Raw genomic sequence first — 15,726 nt, 5'->3', positions numbered from 1 at the left:
GTGTAAGTATGTTACTGTGTGTGTTACACCGCTGGGGGTGAGTATAACTTATGGTGAGAATAATTCCAGTTTACAAACCGAACCCAGGGCCCCCAAGAAAAGAATCGGTGCAAACCATGAAGACGTTACTCAATAATCACAAAAAGATTTCTCTGCATGTTGCCGGAGGCTTTGGTCTCTCATCTTAAATGTTTTTTTTGGGGGGGGGTAAGGTCTGTACGCCTGTTAATTTTTTTTTATGTAGGACGCCTGTCTATGGACTCGCAGGATGGAGACAGCGGGATGGATTCAGGCACTGAACGCTTCCTTTCCAGCAGCGAGGTGAGAGCCGTACCTTAACCAGGGAACCACGGTTCGGGTAAAATGACCTTGTTGTCCTAATTGGAATAAACCTAAATCCCACCCAGTGTTCTTATTTATTTGTGGATGTGAATGTGATTTACAGCATGCGCCGTGAAATAGAATAGCTGGAACGCCTGTTGACTGCTGAAAAATATGTCCCCAGTCTGGGTTCCTCCGCATTCTGAGCGATGTTTGTGTTTTTGTACTTGCCATGCTCCAGTTGAGGGTGTGCCAGGCCAATTCTAATATATTTGGGAAGTAGGAACAAGAAGATTCCATATCGGTATCCTAGGTAGTTGATACTCTTTTTGTGCATCTGCGTTGTATCCCGGAGAATTCTGTTTTAATGTCGCAATGTCTTCCCATCGAAACAGTATTGCCTTAATCGGAACTCTGTCTTGTCGGACCAAGGAGTGGACAGTTCTCACACTTCGCCTGTCATCTCTACAAAGATGTTTCAGCATCACCGACGGCATGGTTCAGACACGGCGTTTATCCCCAGCCTTGATACACAGGTATGTGTGCAATGTGAATGTGAGTTACATATTTTACACCCTTCGGGGGTCCTTTCTAGGTCCATGTCATTGGCCAATAACCTGGATTCTGCCACATTTTTGAAAATGGCTCGCAGGGTTACTTGACCACAAAAAGTCAGGCAGCTCTTATACAAACCATTCCAAGAGAAGAGATGGACAAGTGTTTTGGATATGAAACTAGGATACTTAACATATAAAATAAAGCCTTAAAAAATTATTGTACAGACTTTTAATTACGGTCTTTTGGATTTATAGGGAACAGACAACACCAGACCTTCTATCATAGGACCAGAGGAAGAATACGACCATGGATATTATGTAACGGAGGTATGTTATATGCTGTCACCGTCTGTAACGCTTCGTTACCATCTTCCAGTTGAAAAGAAATACAATTGTATTTGTAATAGCAAGTAGTGACCTTTCCTTCCCGTTCCTTGGAAGATATTGTGGCATTTTTCATATGTAGGTTATAGGCGTTTAAGAAGATATTTCTTGGAGTCTCAACATTTTGAGAATTCTTTTCCCTGGGTTCTATAATTACATTACCTCTGTCGCCAAGTATATCCATGGCAAAGCCGTCTCTTTATAAAGATACTGGTGGATGAAGGATACCCGTAAGACCTGGTTCTACGTGTACATGATGGTAGAAGAGGTGATAATCTCCTGTTGTCCTTTTTCTCCCGCAGTGCGATGGTCTCTTTCAGGATTTAGAAAAGTTGAAATCCCGGCCGGCTCACATGGGAGTGTTCTTGCGTTACATTTTCTCCCAAGCAGACCCAAATCCATTGGTAAGGGCTACAGCTTCCAGTATTACTACAAACCTTCAAGAGAAATTCTATTTTCCTCCAAAAAATATCTGGTGCCATGTTTATCCTAAACCTTCACGGTTTTTGAAGTTGTCCCCGTCTTCATGGTGTTATCCTATCTGATTATATCAGCAGATATATTTAGTAAAATTGTGTATAAGAAGGTATTTTAGAGGTGGTAAGTGAATGAAGTCTCACTGTTCTGGTCTCTGTTCGCAGCTCTTTTACCTTTGTGCCGATGTCTGCCAGCAGTTGAGTCCCAGAGACGCCTGTGCTTTGGGCAAAGACGTCTGGAACATCTTCTTGGATAAGACGGCAGTGAGTTGCTTGTTACTTGTAATTCTGGAGAGAGATGTTCCTGTATTTAGGTTCCAAGCATGGAAGGCTGGTGAACTTTTGGAGTGCAATTTTCTGTGGTTTAACGTATAGCAGGACCCATGACTGTATGACAACTTGTGGTCTGGCTTTACAGAGATTGATCAATGTTTTTATCATCTTCATGATAAACGTTCATTTCAACATAATAAATAAATTATCTGTAATTTGTTCTCCTTCTTCACAGCCGCTGAAGGTAAAAATCCCAGAACAGATATTGACCGAAATAGGTAAGAATGGGTTCTTCTACAGTAAAGCATGTTGGTCATACCCTTTGCCTTAGTTTGGGTTGGGTAGTAGTCTTGTGTCGTACCATACTGAGAAAAATCCAACGGATATCGAAGCCTTGTATGTGCTAAATGAGCTTGTGAAGATGAGTGATCTTTTATTATTTGACCTTTTAATTATACTAATTGGAGAAACGGCCCATTAGAACTCCACTGTACGTTGATATTTGGTCATAGGGCTTACGTACATCGCGCCTCCATACCACTTTTGTTTATTCTCATGCAGACTCGCGCTTACGAGGCTCTGAGGATATCCGTGGTGTGTTCAGTGAAGCACAAGATGCCATGTTACCGGAGATACAGGAGCAGATCCAAGATTACAGGTAACTGCAGACGTGCCACATGCATTTAGAGAGACCCGCAAAGCGTGTTGACCTCAGAGGAAACATTTTGGACTCATGGTCCTGGCGATCAATCAGCATGGTCTAGAAACGCACGCAACACAGTCAGCAGCTTCGTACACTGGCACCTGTAAGCCTGCATATGTTAATGATACCCCAGGCAGTAGGTGAATAAGTGTTTTGCGCCCCCTAATGGTCACGGAGAACATACACACTCAACATTCTTAGAGAAGAGGTTTTTCTCTCGAGTTCATGCAATAAATTCGTATTATTCTCTGATGGTGTTTGCTGTAAAACCCCTTGCTCCATTAGCTTTGGCGTTGTCCCTAAAACTGTCGATCTAGAGTAATCTCTTGATGGAAATCTCCCTTCTAGGACAAAGCGGACCATGGGATTGGGCAGCCTCTATGGAGAGAATGACCTTCTCGACATCGATGTTGACCCTCAAAGGGAACGGCAAGTCGCGGCCAAGCAGATTTTTCAGCTGGAAGAGATTCTGTGAGTTTGGGATGGCTGTCGGATGGGGATTATATTGTAAATGGTTTAGGTTGGTTGGACTGTTGCTCTAGGGATCGGTTCTTCAATTAAATGATACTTAATATTATCAGATGCCTCTTTGACGTGGACCTTCCTGTTCAATTTAACAAGTCTCCGCCACTATTGTTTGCCAAGGTTGACGTAAAGAAAAGCAACTCTCTGTATCCCTTTGCACGAATTATCTGTTTGGCACATTGTGCCACAACGAGAGCCTTTGGGTACAGAAAAGCATGTTTTTGGTTTTTTTTTTTAGTTTCCCCCTTTTCCGGGAGTAGTCTTTTCAGACCATTCAATGTCTTTTCCCAGTTGGGTGACTTTCTCTCAGTTGTCCATTTAATTTCTTTTTATTCAGTAACCAAAAATTGTCGGTGAAGATTCCATATTCTTTAATAATTCTTTTGTGACAGAAAATCATCCATGGTTTAATTCTTTTTGTTTGTTTCTTTAGGTCAAAGTATGAAGAAGAGAGAAGGTAGGTTTCTTTCGTTGAATCCAGTGGCTTGGCGAAACTTTGCAATGCATTGTGTATCTAACGATAGATGACAAATATACAAAAATATATTCTATTATCAAACCTTCTGTCCCGAGGGGATAGACTCATCTGGTGGAAAATTAGATGATTTGGAATGTTCTATATAGTCAAATTCTTTCAACGTAAACGTCTTATGGCACATTTCGGGCTACATGGAGCCAAAAATGTCATGTCTTGAGGGTCCATAAATAAAACCAATGATGTATAATTGCCCCTTGTGTGGTTTCTCAGGCACAATCCTCTATATGTTGGTATCCTGGCTTCAAAAACTAGTTACCAACTTTTCAGAAGCTATAACGTGAGCAGCCAATCAGAAAGCAGAGATCAGGTGCATCTTGGGAGATATTACTTCGTAAGCACGAATGACCCAAATACATGAAAACATTGTGTGAAAAACCAGAAAAAAAAATCTTTAAAGAAAAATCCATCCATTAAAAAAAGCTATTGAGGGTTGATAACGTTCCGTTGAGTGGGTAAGGAGTAAAGTTTATTCTCCCACCTCCAGACCCAGGATTTCTGAACGTTCTCGTTAAATATATCCCCGTGTGGTGTGGAATGTTCTGTGTTTTCAGTCTTGAGGACGAATGGCCGGCTCTGCAGTTTTCATGCTGATTTAGTATATATAAGGTGCCGTACAACTCAGGCGCTAGGAATGCAAAGCTCGATAAATCCCTTTGTTTGAAACCTCAGCGCTTCCGGGAATCCATCGCCGTAATGTATACATCAATTCGGATTTGTCTAGAACTCTACCCCAGCCCCCCCCGCCCTGTCTCACAAGTTTATCTCTAATGGTCCTAGTGATAAATTGTAGATTACAAAAAAATAATGTATCGTATTTTTCCCATAAAAATATTCTTAAAATTCTTAAAATATTAAATGACCCTCTAAAAAAGAAAAAAAAAAATTGAAAAAGTCATAAAACAAAATCGGTAATTCTAAGGCTGTCTGTCTTACTTGTTTTGTGGCAGCCAAGCAAAATTAATGAATTAATAGCTATCAAAGACCCGTGGTTACGCATGTGGTCAGGGCGTCGGGAAAGTGGTTCTTTAATCTAGATATAGCTAATTTATGTCCGCTTGTTCTAAAAGTGCTGTATAGAAAACGGGGGGGCTCAGGTTGCCGATGGAATTATTTTTTTTCATTTATTTGGAATATATATATATGTGTAATATATCGGGAATATGTGAGATATGTCATTTTATAGTATTTTTTTAACCCTCGACCTGTATCTACTTCAGTTCTCCCATGGCGTTCGCGCTGGGTATATATATGAATTATTGCGGGATCCGTTCTCGGGAGACGCGTCCTGCCAGCACCTCGGAGAAATCCCAAAGCTTCCCAGATAAAGACAAGTGGCTTCCGTTCTTCCCCAAGACCAAGAAGGTGGGTCGGCCTATTTCTCTCTTGATTCAGTGACTTCCGATCTTCGAGGGCCCCCTTTCGTACAGCGGTAAATATCATGTCCGCCAATGGAACGTTTTTCTTTACTGTTCTCACAGAGTAGCACTGCGAAAAAAGACAAAGATCGTGAATCAGCCGAGGACAAGAAACGCAACCCCATTCTGAAATACATCGGGAAACCCAAGAGCTCGTCACAGAGTAGTGAGTACTGGCCAGCGGGGGGTCCCTGTGTATCCAAGAAATGGCTTTTTTTAGGACCTTGCCTATATCCCAACAAGGCCTTAGTTTTTTTCACCCTGCAATAGGGATATATTGGGCATTACGATAAAAATGTTGACTTTCCTGCTACCGTAATATGATTAAAATGAGAGGTCCTTACACTTTATTGGGCTTCCCTGTAAAGTGAATTGTTATTGGGGAGCAGATATGATTTTTGGGTTTTTTTAGGTTTGTAGGGAAAAAATTAGAATGGAAAATGAACAATAACATTAAAAATTAAAAAAAAGACATACAGAAGGGGAAGAGGGACCAGCAGCTCCTGGGAGCTTACAATGTATTAGTGGGCCGGGGAAAACGGGACAGAAGAAATGTCGTTTGTTACTCCTGAGACTGTGGCTTTTGACCCATTGGTGTCACGTGAAAGATAAGTGTATGACACACTAAGGTTTATTCTATAGTTTGTGGCCGTCGGGCAATGATAGGCAGGTAGGAACCATAATTCATATCGTCATTCAGCTGATGATGGTCTTTGAGGTCAAACACATTCCAGAATTGGTCCAAAAAAGGTCCAGAGTTTCCCAGACACAATGTTTCCCCATCTAACAATACGCCTACATGGTGTCTTAGAAAAGGAATTTTGCTTTTTTTATCGCTGTGCTCCTCTTCACATAATTCCGCTGCTTGCTTTCGATTAAGAATGATTTTAATTTCTCGTTTTTTCATTTATAGCATTTCATGTTCCTTTGTCCCCCGGTGAAGGTAAACGTCCTCTCATTATTTTGTCCTGCTTACAAAACTTTTTTCCTTTCCTTATTTTTTTTTTTTTTTTTTTTGGTTGCACTAACCTATCATTATAATAATTTTCTTTTTAATCCAGCTGGGTGCCTTGTCCACTTCTTTGCTAGATAACAATACTCTGGTCAAGTGGGGGTTTCATCGGCTAACCTGAAGAGGTTACAATCTAGCGAAATGACCTTTGTCCTGATCACATAGATGAAGCCGAGTAGATGACCCCTGGACTATTGTAATCAATTGATTGTAACCTCTTCAGAGTTTAGCCTCATCATACTAACCGTATCCATTCTAGAGTCTCCGCTAATCTAGAAGTTCTGAATGTCCCTCAAACCACTTTTCTTGTCCTGCTTTGGAATGTGTCTTTTATGATGGTGATAACTTTTTTAAAATGCGTGTTAAGTTTTGGAGAGAGTCGTTAACATTATACGTATTATCTTTTTTCCGCCCCCCCACATTTCTCTACACCCCTCTCTTTCTTATCATCTTTATTTCAATCTCTTAATCGGCTTCCTTTTCTCCCCACCTCCTCCGTTCTCCATTTTTTCCCCGTTCCCCTTCTGCTATCCATTTGTCCACTTCCTCCCTCCCCATCTCCCTATCCCCTCTCTCTCTTTCATTAGTAAAACCAGGAAACGTCAGGAACATTATTCAGCACTTTGAGAACAACCAGACACACGACCTTCAAGATATTGGCCTGCAACGATTGTCTACGGGAAGCTTTCCCGAGGACCTTCTGGATTCTGACGGGTAAGATAGGGCAGAACATGGAATCGGGCTGAAAGTCTGAAACTGGCCATCCAAGTTGAGCTACCAAGGAAATTAGATGCTTTGTCAATTCAGTTCATACTTAACTTGTTTTCACTAACCAATGTCTAATGGAACTGAATCAGTCAGAGAGACAATTTGGAATCAAATCAGGTCTCTTAAGGACGAGGAGCCAGTTCATCTGTTTTAATAGTCATTGGTATTGTTGTGTCGGGCTCCATGTGACACGGTGGTCTCATGCATAGTTGAGCACGGCATTGATTTTCATGGCTTGTCCTAGAATAGAATGGAGATCGATACAAAGCTTGCCTGCATCTGCCACGTAATGCCGGCAGTCTGAGCCGAGGCTCTGGCGCGGCGTCTAGTAATGAACATTTAGGGAAGGGTGAACTGTCTGGAAAGAAGGAGAGCAGCTGGTGGGCCAGCGAGACAAGGTCCTGAAACATGGATAAAACAAGACCAGAGAGGAAGATATGGAGGCGGTAAGGCAGGTCTGGATGTTTTGTTGGGTTATTAGTTGAACAGACAGCTGTTATTAATGGATGATATTCACGTTAGGTTCCTCAAGGATCTGCACTGGGTCTGTTAGTAGACATTCTTGGTGAAACGAGCCAAACGGCTAATGATTTAAGTAAATTAGTAGAACGTTTTGGCTGACATTCAATGTTGAAAACTATAAAAGGGATTCAACAAATTACAAGAGGAAAATTTATATTTCAAAGGAGTAGAAATGTTCAGACAAGAGGTCCTAGCCTAAAACTGCAGCGCGAGAAGCTTGAATGTGACATAAGGAAGTTTAACTTGTATGGTTGGGCGATGGTAGATAATTGTCACAAGATAGTAATTACAATGCTCCCCACTCCCAAAAAGTGGAGCTTCGAAGTCATAATGGGAACTGAGAGTAGCTTTGAGCTAAGATATCACATTTTTCTTGAGGCTAATCTTTGGTTTTTTCGTCTGATTGCGTGTCACATAATTAGATATGCGTTTGGGTTCTGACGACAAGGCAACGGTTTAAATGTAATCAGGTTTACTTTTTTAAATTGAATTGGAATCCCTCATGACTCATGTCTAGCCAATGAATATTGCATTTAACCTCTTAATACCGGAAATAACTGTTGTCTAGGGCAATTCACGGAGGAAAAAAATGCTAGTAAAAAAAATTACAATTTCCACATATTATCAGTAAAGAAAACCTGTTAATTCTGTTTAAATTTTTTTTTAAGTTTCTGCAACAAATAAATATTGGATTCATCCTTGAGAATGCCAATACTGGGATTCCATAGTATCTTAGATGTCCACAATTCTGAAGGGCCTCCTAAATCCCAAACATCCACTACACTCAACCCGTTTTTAATGTTATTACAACATTTGAAATAAATTATGGTAGTTATTTTAGATAAAAAAAAATAGATAACAGATCTTCACGTTCTATCGACAGCTCCAGGTCAGAGGTGAAGCTCGGGCGGTCGGAAAGCTTGAAGGGGCGCGAGGAGTTAAAGAAATCCCGCAAGGCGGATAATGTTCCGCGTTCACGCAGCGATGTGGACATGGACGCAGCAGCTGAGGCCACCAGGTTGCACCAGTCGGCGTCCTCTTCTGCATCAAGTCTGTCCACCAGGTGAGAGTTCTGTTATGGGTCTTATTTACATGTTTTGTGTCAATGAGGGGTTTATGCCACCTGCATGAATCTCTCTTCACCAGATTAACGCCCTCATGTATTTATTCCATAGGTCGCTAGATAATCCAACGCCACCATACACCCCAAAGCTATGTCGCAGGTAAGACCAACCGAGCAAACCCGGGGCTTTTGGGCTTGTACGTCTTTCATTGCAATAAAATACGCCGGAGCACAACTGAAACGCTTCCGTTATCCCAGGAGCGTGGAGTCGCCCAATTTGGGGTTTACTGGAGATTCCCTGCTCTCCAACCTGCAAGAGGATGACCCCGGTCCACTTTCTGATCTTGAACCTGAACCAGATGCACAAAATTGGCAGCATACCGTAGGTCGGGACGTGGCCCTCAACCTAACTCCGAGGGAGAGAGCCAGACAGGAGGTGATACATGGTAAGAGTAACGCTCTACAACAGATTCAGATACAAGTATTCTCTTTGTAATTGTCATCTGTACGGCCGCCATCTCAGCAGAGCGGAGCGCATCCTCCACTCCACTTTGCTACATTTTGTGTTTGACCAGCCGGAGTAGGTTTGGATTTAGGGCCATTGCCCATGTAACGTAAAATGCTTTCTCGTGTCTGTAATCAGAACTGTTTGTGACTGAGGCGTCCCATCTCCGTGTCCTCCGAGTGCTGGATCTCATTTTCTACCAGAGGATGCGAAAAGAAAACCTACTGTCCCAAGACGAGCTGTGGCTAGTCTTCCCCAACCTTCCCGAGCTCATCGAGATCCACAGTAAGATGTACTACCTCATATTTTCTGTAGGGAATTCTTTCCAGAATGCCTTTTTCCATATGTAAGCACAATAAGAGAAGATATTTTATGTTACGATTGACGTTCCCCATACGGACAAATTCTCTAGATGGCACCACGTTTGGATTGTCTACTAAATTGCAGTGAGAAGGATCATAAAATGGAGCTGGAATAGGATTTTGGGTAATATCTTGCCCCGTAGATAAATATGGGTGCGAAACGCGTTATGCAGATTGGCTACCTACCAACGCAGAGCTACTTAATCGCAGGCCATTAATAGAATATCTTGAACTAAACTTTATAAAATTATTTTATCTCCGTTCATTTCTTGACTCTAGTAAGTGCTTTGCTCAACCTCTGATGCCTCTCCAATGTCCTTTCAGACTCCCTTGCAGAATCCATGAAGCGCGTGAGAGAGGACGGGCCGGTTGTCAAAGAGATCGGTGACCTCATGCTCTCCCGCGTATGTATCAAGACTGATAAGACCGATAGCCATGTGGTTATTATAAATTTGGTTAATTATTAGAACTTCCTTGGTTGCCTGCTGGTGGTCGTTATGGACCAACAGCGGTAGAATATAACTTTTTATTGGGTCAGTAATATTGTATTAATTGTTTTGTTCAGTTCGACGGCGCCATGGGAGAGGAAGTTCGTCAAGAAACCGCCAAGTTTTGTTCGTACCAAACAATTGCACTGGAACTGATCAAAAGCAAAAAGAGGAAAGAGACGCGGTTTAATCTCTTTATGCAGGTAATATACCTTCACATCTGGAAATCGGGCTAGAATTGCTTCTTCTCATAGTGTTATGATGCACCCACCAAATAAATCATGGCTTTTATGTGTTTCTCTTTGAGTCCCACAACGTGGCAGATCCATAATACACATATTCTATAAGAATGTTTTTCAGTGGACTTCTGTATATTAAACTTAAGCACCTTGTATCCTACTTGTCTCTGGGCTTCTGTGCCTCTGTATAAACATTCTCCCTTAATCCACATTTTGGGTTATATTTCACTTGATCTCTTCTATTATAATTTTCTGTCTTGCTTTTTCAAACCTTTTGTTCATTCATACAATCTTTTTGTTTTCTTGATGTTCAGGAAGCGGAGAGCAGCCCTCAGTGCAGGCGACTTCAGTTAAAAGACCTGATCGTTTCAGAGATGCAACGTCTTACCAAATACCCTCTGCTTCTGGAGAACATCATCAAACATACAGAAGGTAAGGACGTAGATCATGAAGGGCTTTGAGACTATGGTGGGCGCTGAGCTTCCCGCTAATAATAATAGAATTCTTGAGATCAGGATACTCGCAACAAAAATACAAGTTCTTGTTGGAACCTTAACAAAAAAGCCACCATTTCTCCAACCATTACTGGAAGACCAACACCAAGAGAGGACGCGTGCAAACGGATTAATGGTCGAGTCCTCGTCCTTTAATGCCTGTAACAACAAGTTTTTAGGGTTTAGTGGCGTTTCTCAGTTTCTGAAGATGTTGCAGTATCCCTGAGGTCCGAGGAGCACCTTCCAGAAGATCAGAGGTAGGGTTTTTGTAGCCATTAGTTAACATGGCAGGTGTTCTTGCATTTGGAATATAGCAGGAAAGCGATGGAGTAAAGGATTACTGGGGGAAAAATGGCTGCTGTTTACAATAGAGTATCCTGTTTGAGTTCAAACCATTAAAATATCCAGTCCTGGTGAAAGTATTCTTTCCTGGCTCATGCGATACGACACCTTGTGTTCTGATCCCACAGCCGGCACACAAGAACACCTAAAGCTTTGCCGCTGCCGGGATCGGTGCCGCGATATCCTGAAGTACGTAAACGAGTCCGTCAAACAGGCAGAGAACACGCATCGGCTGGCAGAATACCAAAAACGTCTGGACACTACATCGCTAGAGAGGACACACAACCCTCTGGCTGCAGAGTTCAAGGTAACCTGTATTATATGTTGTAAGCAAGTTTTACCGCATTTAAGGCTCTTGGGTCTTTCGGCCTGCCAAATCAAGCCACCATGGGTTTTTCATGCCACACTGAAGGTCATGCTATCCTTGGGTCTACGAAAGAAAGGCATACATGGTGATTTGTCCAGATCCATGTCTGTAGATACAGATAATCCAACCACACCTGCTTACTCTACAAGTCTTTACGTTTAGTACTCAAAAATGCTCTTTGTCTCTCTTTTGCTACATAAAATTTAAGACCGACTGTACAAGGTTTCTATCACGGTGGCAATGACATATTGAATAGAATGGGTACGTTGTCAAAAAAAATTATTACTGTTAAATCAGAAGTAATGCCATTAATTACATTTCCCGTTTGTCCACAGAACCTAGACCTGACAACAAGGCGCATGATACACGAAGGGTCTCTAACCTGGAAGATAACGAAGGATAAGACTATAGGTATGCAGTGAACAAGAGTCATCGCAATATACATGGATTTAAAATCATAAATAGAAGGTGTCATGTTTACACAGGGTGGGGATGCCCTAGGAGGGGCGCTTTTTGTCATGGTACATAATGTTACACACATGCAACAAGACGCCCGTCCCTAATTTTTACATACTTGCTTGTGATAACTAATGACTTGTTTGTCTCAAGATGGATCATGTTGGGAATTTGTAAGTGTTGTAAGAAGTGTTCTAATTAATTAATACATTTGCTAAACAATGTTTCAGAGTGCCCAATGGGGGAAACGAGGTTGAGTTATAATCTTTTCAGATATTGACACCAGCAAGTTATTCTTCTGATTCCGTGACCCAACTACTCTCTCCGCGGCTTCTTGCGATTCATGTTACCTATTTTGTGTTTTCTTCGCTGAATTCTCAGTTTGTAAGTCGTACTTATTTCTTTGTCGCTTCTTATCTCCACTAAAGACTTACATGTCCTACTCCTCGAAGACCTACTGGTCCTCCTCCAGAAACAGGATGAGAAATTAGTGCTGAAATGTCACAGCAAAACCCCCATGGTGTCCACAGACACCAAGCAGACCTTCAGCCCGGTCATCAAACTCAACTCTGTGCTGGTCCGATCGGTAGCAACAGGTAAGAGCCACCCTCCCTCGAAGCTTAGCTCTTCACTAAACACACTATTTTTGCCTTGAACCTTTGGATCGATTCCCCTGTATTCTTGAAAATCAATATGAGCCATTGTCCAGATTTTTTTATATGAAGTCTCCCATACATTGTGATCTGTAACAATATTTGTACTTCTCCCACAGATAAGAAAGCCCTCTTTATTATCTGCACGTCAGAACTTGGACCTCAGATCTATGAGTTGGTGGCTTTCACGTCCTCGGAAAAAAATACGTAAGGCTGGTGACCTAAAACTGTACTGGATCAAGTCTGACTTGGTTGAGCATGTGTTTCCCGTTAGCAGCTGCCTACATTGAGAAGGGTTTGGTGGGCTCTAAGAACTTTGCTAGGGATACTTTGACAGGTCATCCTTCTCCTGCTTTTCTCCTGTTGTCTATATACCAACGTCCTACATCAGGAAAGTACTTTGGGGTTCAATAGAAATTATTTAGAAACCATGGCCTTAAATTTGTATTCTTTGATTAGCCTCCTTTAAGATTTCTAAGGATGTCTTTTAACCCTTTATTTTGGTGGTCACATACAGATGGAAGGAACTCCTGGAAGAAGCCACGAAAAGTAACATGAGGAATACCTCTGGTCTGACAAAACGCACTCAGGAACTATCTGGCTCCAGGCCTCCCTCTGCCAGGTAAAGTAAATCAACTCTCCATAGTTTTTGGGGATACCAAAAAAATTTCAGCTCACCGACTTTGCCATGTATTATAATGGGCCGACCAATCTGTGCCTGCTTTTGGGTCACATGACTATTAAGCGTTCCTTGAAGAAAAATTGTGAATGATGCAAAATTTTATACGGTTAAAGTATTATTTCTAGAAAGAGTTTGCGCACTCAACAGTAATTAATGAAGCCCCTGCTGTTGTACTTAAAATGTTAAAATTGGCAGAGTAGGCAAGAAAAAACACATTTTAATGAAGTTGAAGTGTTTTTTCCTGCAAAGCTGAGGTTTGAAGGGCGTGCAGGTTTGCATTTGTTGGCAGGATTTAAAAGCAGACATTGTTTTGGTAATTCTAATTCACCGACAACCTCTTTCTTGCAGTGTGGTTTTACAGGATGCCGGCATCCCAACTATACTATCTGCAGATGACGAACAAAGGGCCAACAGGGAGGACCTTACATCAGGTACATCTCCTTCACAGATATTTTGTGGCAATTGATAGCATGTTGCATGTGGCTTAGCCAAGGACACCGAATGGCTTCCACCAGTTTGCCAAATTGTCCTTGTTCATTTATTCTAGTAGACGAGAGCCAGAATGGCTTAATGGCCGACTCTAAACCCAATATGTTGCTGGAAGAGCCAGAAACAGAAGAAGCGGAGGAAGAGGAATCCCCGACGCCTACGCAGGTGCCTCTGTCTTCCAAGGTGGAGGATGCAGGAGGTGGGTCTGAAGGTTCATCTTCAACCTACCCTTCCTACAAGTGGCCTCCTGTGACAGAGGGGCTGGCGGATTCTGCACTTGAAGATGGTGAGTTTCTGTTGTAATAATTAGTCTTTCTGCATGCGTCCGTTGGCCGTATCATTGCCTAGCTTTTATTGGTATTTTACTGGTCTAAGGTCTTAGCCTTTATGTTTTGTCTTGTAAAGCTTTGTTTTTTTCCAGTACATTTTGACATTTGATCTTTTTAGCATTTCTTTGTTTCATGTTTTCTCATTGCTTGAACTGATCAAATTAGCATTATCATGGAGGCAAACTGTTGTTAGGATGCAAAGAATCCACATGCTTCTAACATCTATATCTATTTGTTTGGGTTTGTTAGAAGACGATTCAATTAAAATAATAACAATAAGTGATAGCTCTAAGATGATTACTTAATTTTGATGTTCAAGTACAACCTCTCTGTTGCCTTCCAGTGGAGAACCTTCGACAACTAATCCTGCGCAGCCTGCTTCCCTTGAGACATTCAGAGTATGAATCTCACACTGCCCCAGTTGCTGAGCCAGAAGAAGACCTTACACCCACTCCTTCAGTTACCGGGGCATCTGGGCACCCCTGGGAAACCACAACAGACACAGTATTAGAGACTCTAGATGGAGAGGACCCAGCAGATGGCAGGGGAGACCTGAAAACGCAATCCTACATCAGTTCTGAAGGTAGCACTTCTTTGATAGACCATAGAGACCTGACATCCTCTAGAGATGGAGAGGAGACTCCTTGGAACCTGGTAGAGAGACATCCGAGTGGGAATTCTGTCCTCCAAAACCAGCCTGAGCCGCTAGAAGCTCCTACTGAGGATTCTCACGACAAAGGATACAAAGTTATCCGGAAAGGTAAGAAGAAATGTTCTTGGAAACCAATAGCTCAGTCTTCAGACACATAACACAGCCTGGGTCGTAGGTTTGGAAAGCCTTCTCGAGGTTAATGAAGACCTCAAGGGAGTCAACTATGCCTGGTGTATGACATGATCTGACAAGTTAGTACCGCAGCTTGGCACTCAAAGTGTGAGTTGCTCCTTTGATGGCTAAAGTACCTTTGGTAATCACTACACTCACTATTATTAGGTCCCATCAGTAAATACATACTCACCGTTTTTTCCATAGTAGTTCACTTTTTATGTTTAGTTTTTTTCTTTTATCTCCCAACCAGTGATGTGACCTTTGGCCCCTTATGTCTTTTAAAGGTCGATTGATTTCTGTGGTAGAGCTGCTTCACATCAAGGTTCTTTATTCTAAAGATACTGCACCAATTTTTTCTTAGCTCACTTGGTGTTGGCTAAAACTTTCTCATGGCAAAAAAATCAAAAATTGTGTTTGTTTGAACTCAATGTGGGAGTAAAGAGCAGTTTAGACCAAACCGTGCTCTAAAAAAGTCCCTTCTCAGACTGTGTACTCTTGTTCTTCTTAGCTTGCAGAGTTGCTTTTTAATTCGGCCTTGCTTACATTTTTATACCTAATGTACTTTGGGATAAGATATTGGAAATGAGATTTCTCAGCCCAGTTTTTATAAATTTTTGAAAAAGTGGTGTTGCACAATTCCTGTCACTAGACAGACTTATACCGTGCTTACATGCGCTATATCATATTACATCATATCTCAGAGCTACTGTAGCTTTTAGGCCGTAATGGCGTCTCTTTGATGTCATAAAAGCTTCCCACCCCATTGTATATCTACAGCAACACATGGGTGTACCAAATGGGGGATGCTATGTTCCCAATGACAGGACACATAATATTTTGGCAGATTGTTTACACGTAGAACATACCGCTTTCAATAGAGACATTGCATCAGCATTTAAATGACCTGTGCACACAGCCAAGATATGTTAAAGTCCCC

At 41.8% G+C, this 15,726-nt stretch overlaps 1 protein-coding gene across 1 annotated transcript in view; it reads left to right on the top strand.

Moving 5' to 3' along the window:
- The window catches only part of ARHGEF11 (Rho guanine nucleotide exchange factor 11), a 48,703-nt gene that overhangs the window by 27,726 nt on the left and 5,251 nt on the right, over positions 1-15,726 (top strand). Inside the window, exons 10-37 of the mRNA XM_053474696.1 lie at positions 245-321; positions 717-857; positions 1,134-1,205; positions 1,565-1,666; positions 1,904-2,002; positions 2,247-2,289; positions 2,573-2,669; positions 3,063-3,185; positions 3,673-3,696; positions 4,995-5,139; positions 5,256-5,358; positions 6,106-6,135; positions 6,792-6,918; positions 8,378-8,557; positions 8,670-8,717; positions 8,816-9,003; positions 9,201-9,347; positions 9,749-9,828; positions 9,990-10,115; positions 10,466-10,583; positions 11,116-11,294; positions 11,690-11,765; positions 12,239-12,406; positions 12,583-12,670; positions 12,981-13,085; positions 13,494-13,576; positions 13,693-13,920; positions 14,307-14,723. Coding sequence (XP_053330671.1) covers positions 245-321; positions 717-857; positions 1,134-1,205; positions 1,565-1,666; positions 1,904-2,002; positions 2,247-2,289; positions 2,573-2,669; positions 3,063-3,185; positions 3,673-3,696; positions 4,995-5,139; positions 5,256-5,358; positions 6,106-6,135; positions 6,792-6,918; positions 8,378-8,557; positions 8,670-8,717; positions 8,816-9,003; positions 9,201-9,347; positions 9,749-9,828; positions 9,990-10,115; positions 10,466-10,583; positions 11,116-11,294; positions 11,690-11,765; positions 12,239-12,406; positions 12,583-12,670; positions 12,981-13,085; positions 13,494-13,576; positions 13,693-13,920; positions 14,307-14,723 — 3,414 coding nt within the window. The remainder of the gene's footprint in view (positions 1-244; positions 322-716; positions 858-1,133; positions 1,206-1,564; positions 1,667-1,903; positions 2,003-2,246; positions 2,290-2,572; positions 2,670-3,062; positions 3,186-3,672; positions 3,697-4,994; positions 5,140-5,255; positions 5,359-6,105; positions 6,136-6,791; positions 6,919-8,377; positions 8,558-8,669; positions 8,718-8,815; positions 9,004-9,200; positions 9,348-9,748; positions 9,829-9,989; positions 10,116-10,465; positions 10,584-11,115; positions 11,295-11,689; positions 11,766-12,238; positions 12,407-12,582; positions 12,671-12,980; positions 13,086-13,493; positions 13,577-13,692; positions 13,921-14,306; positions 14,724-15,726) is intronic.

This window comes from Spea bombifrons, chromosome 9 (genome assembly GCF_027358695.1).
Source record: "Spea bombifrons isolate aSpeBom1 chromosome 9, aSpeBom1.2.pri, whole genome shotgun sequence".
Classification (NCBI taxonomy): domain Eukaryota; kingdom Metazoa; phylum Chordata; class Amphibia; order Anura; family Pelobatidae; genus Spea; species Spea bombifrons.
Note: the sequence above shows the minus strand (reverse complement) of the source record. Positions and strands in the feature narration are given on the sequence as shown.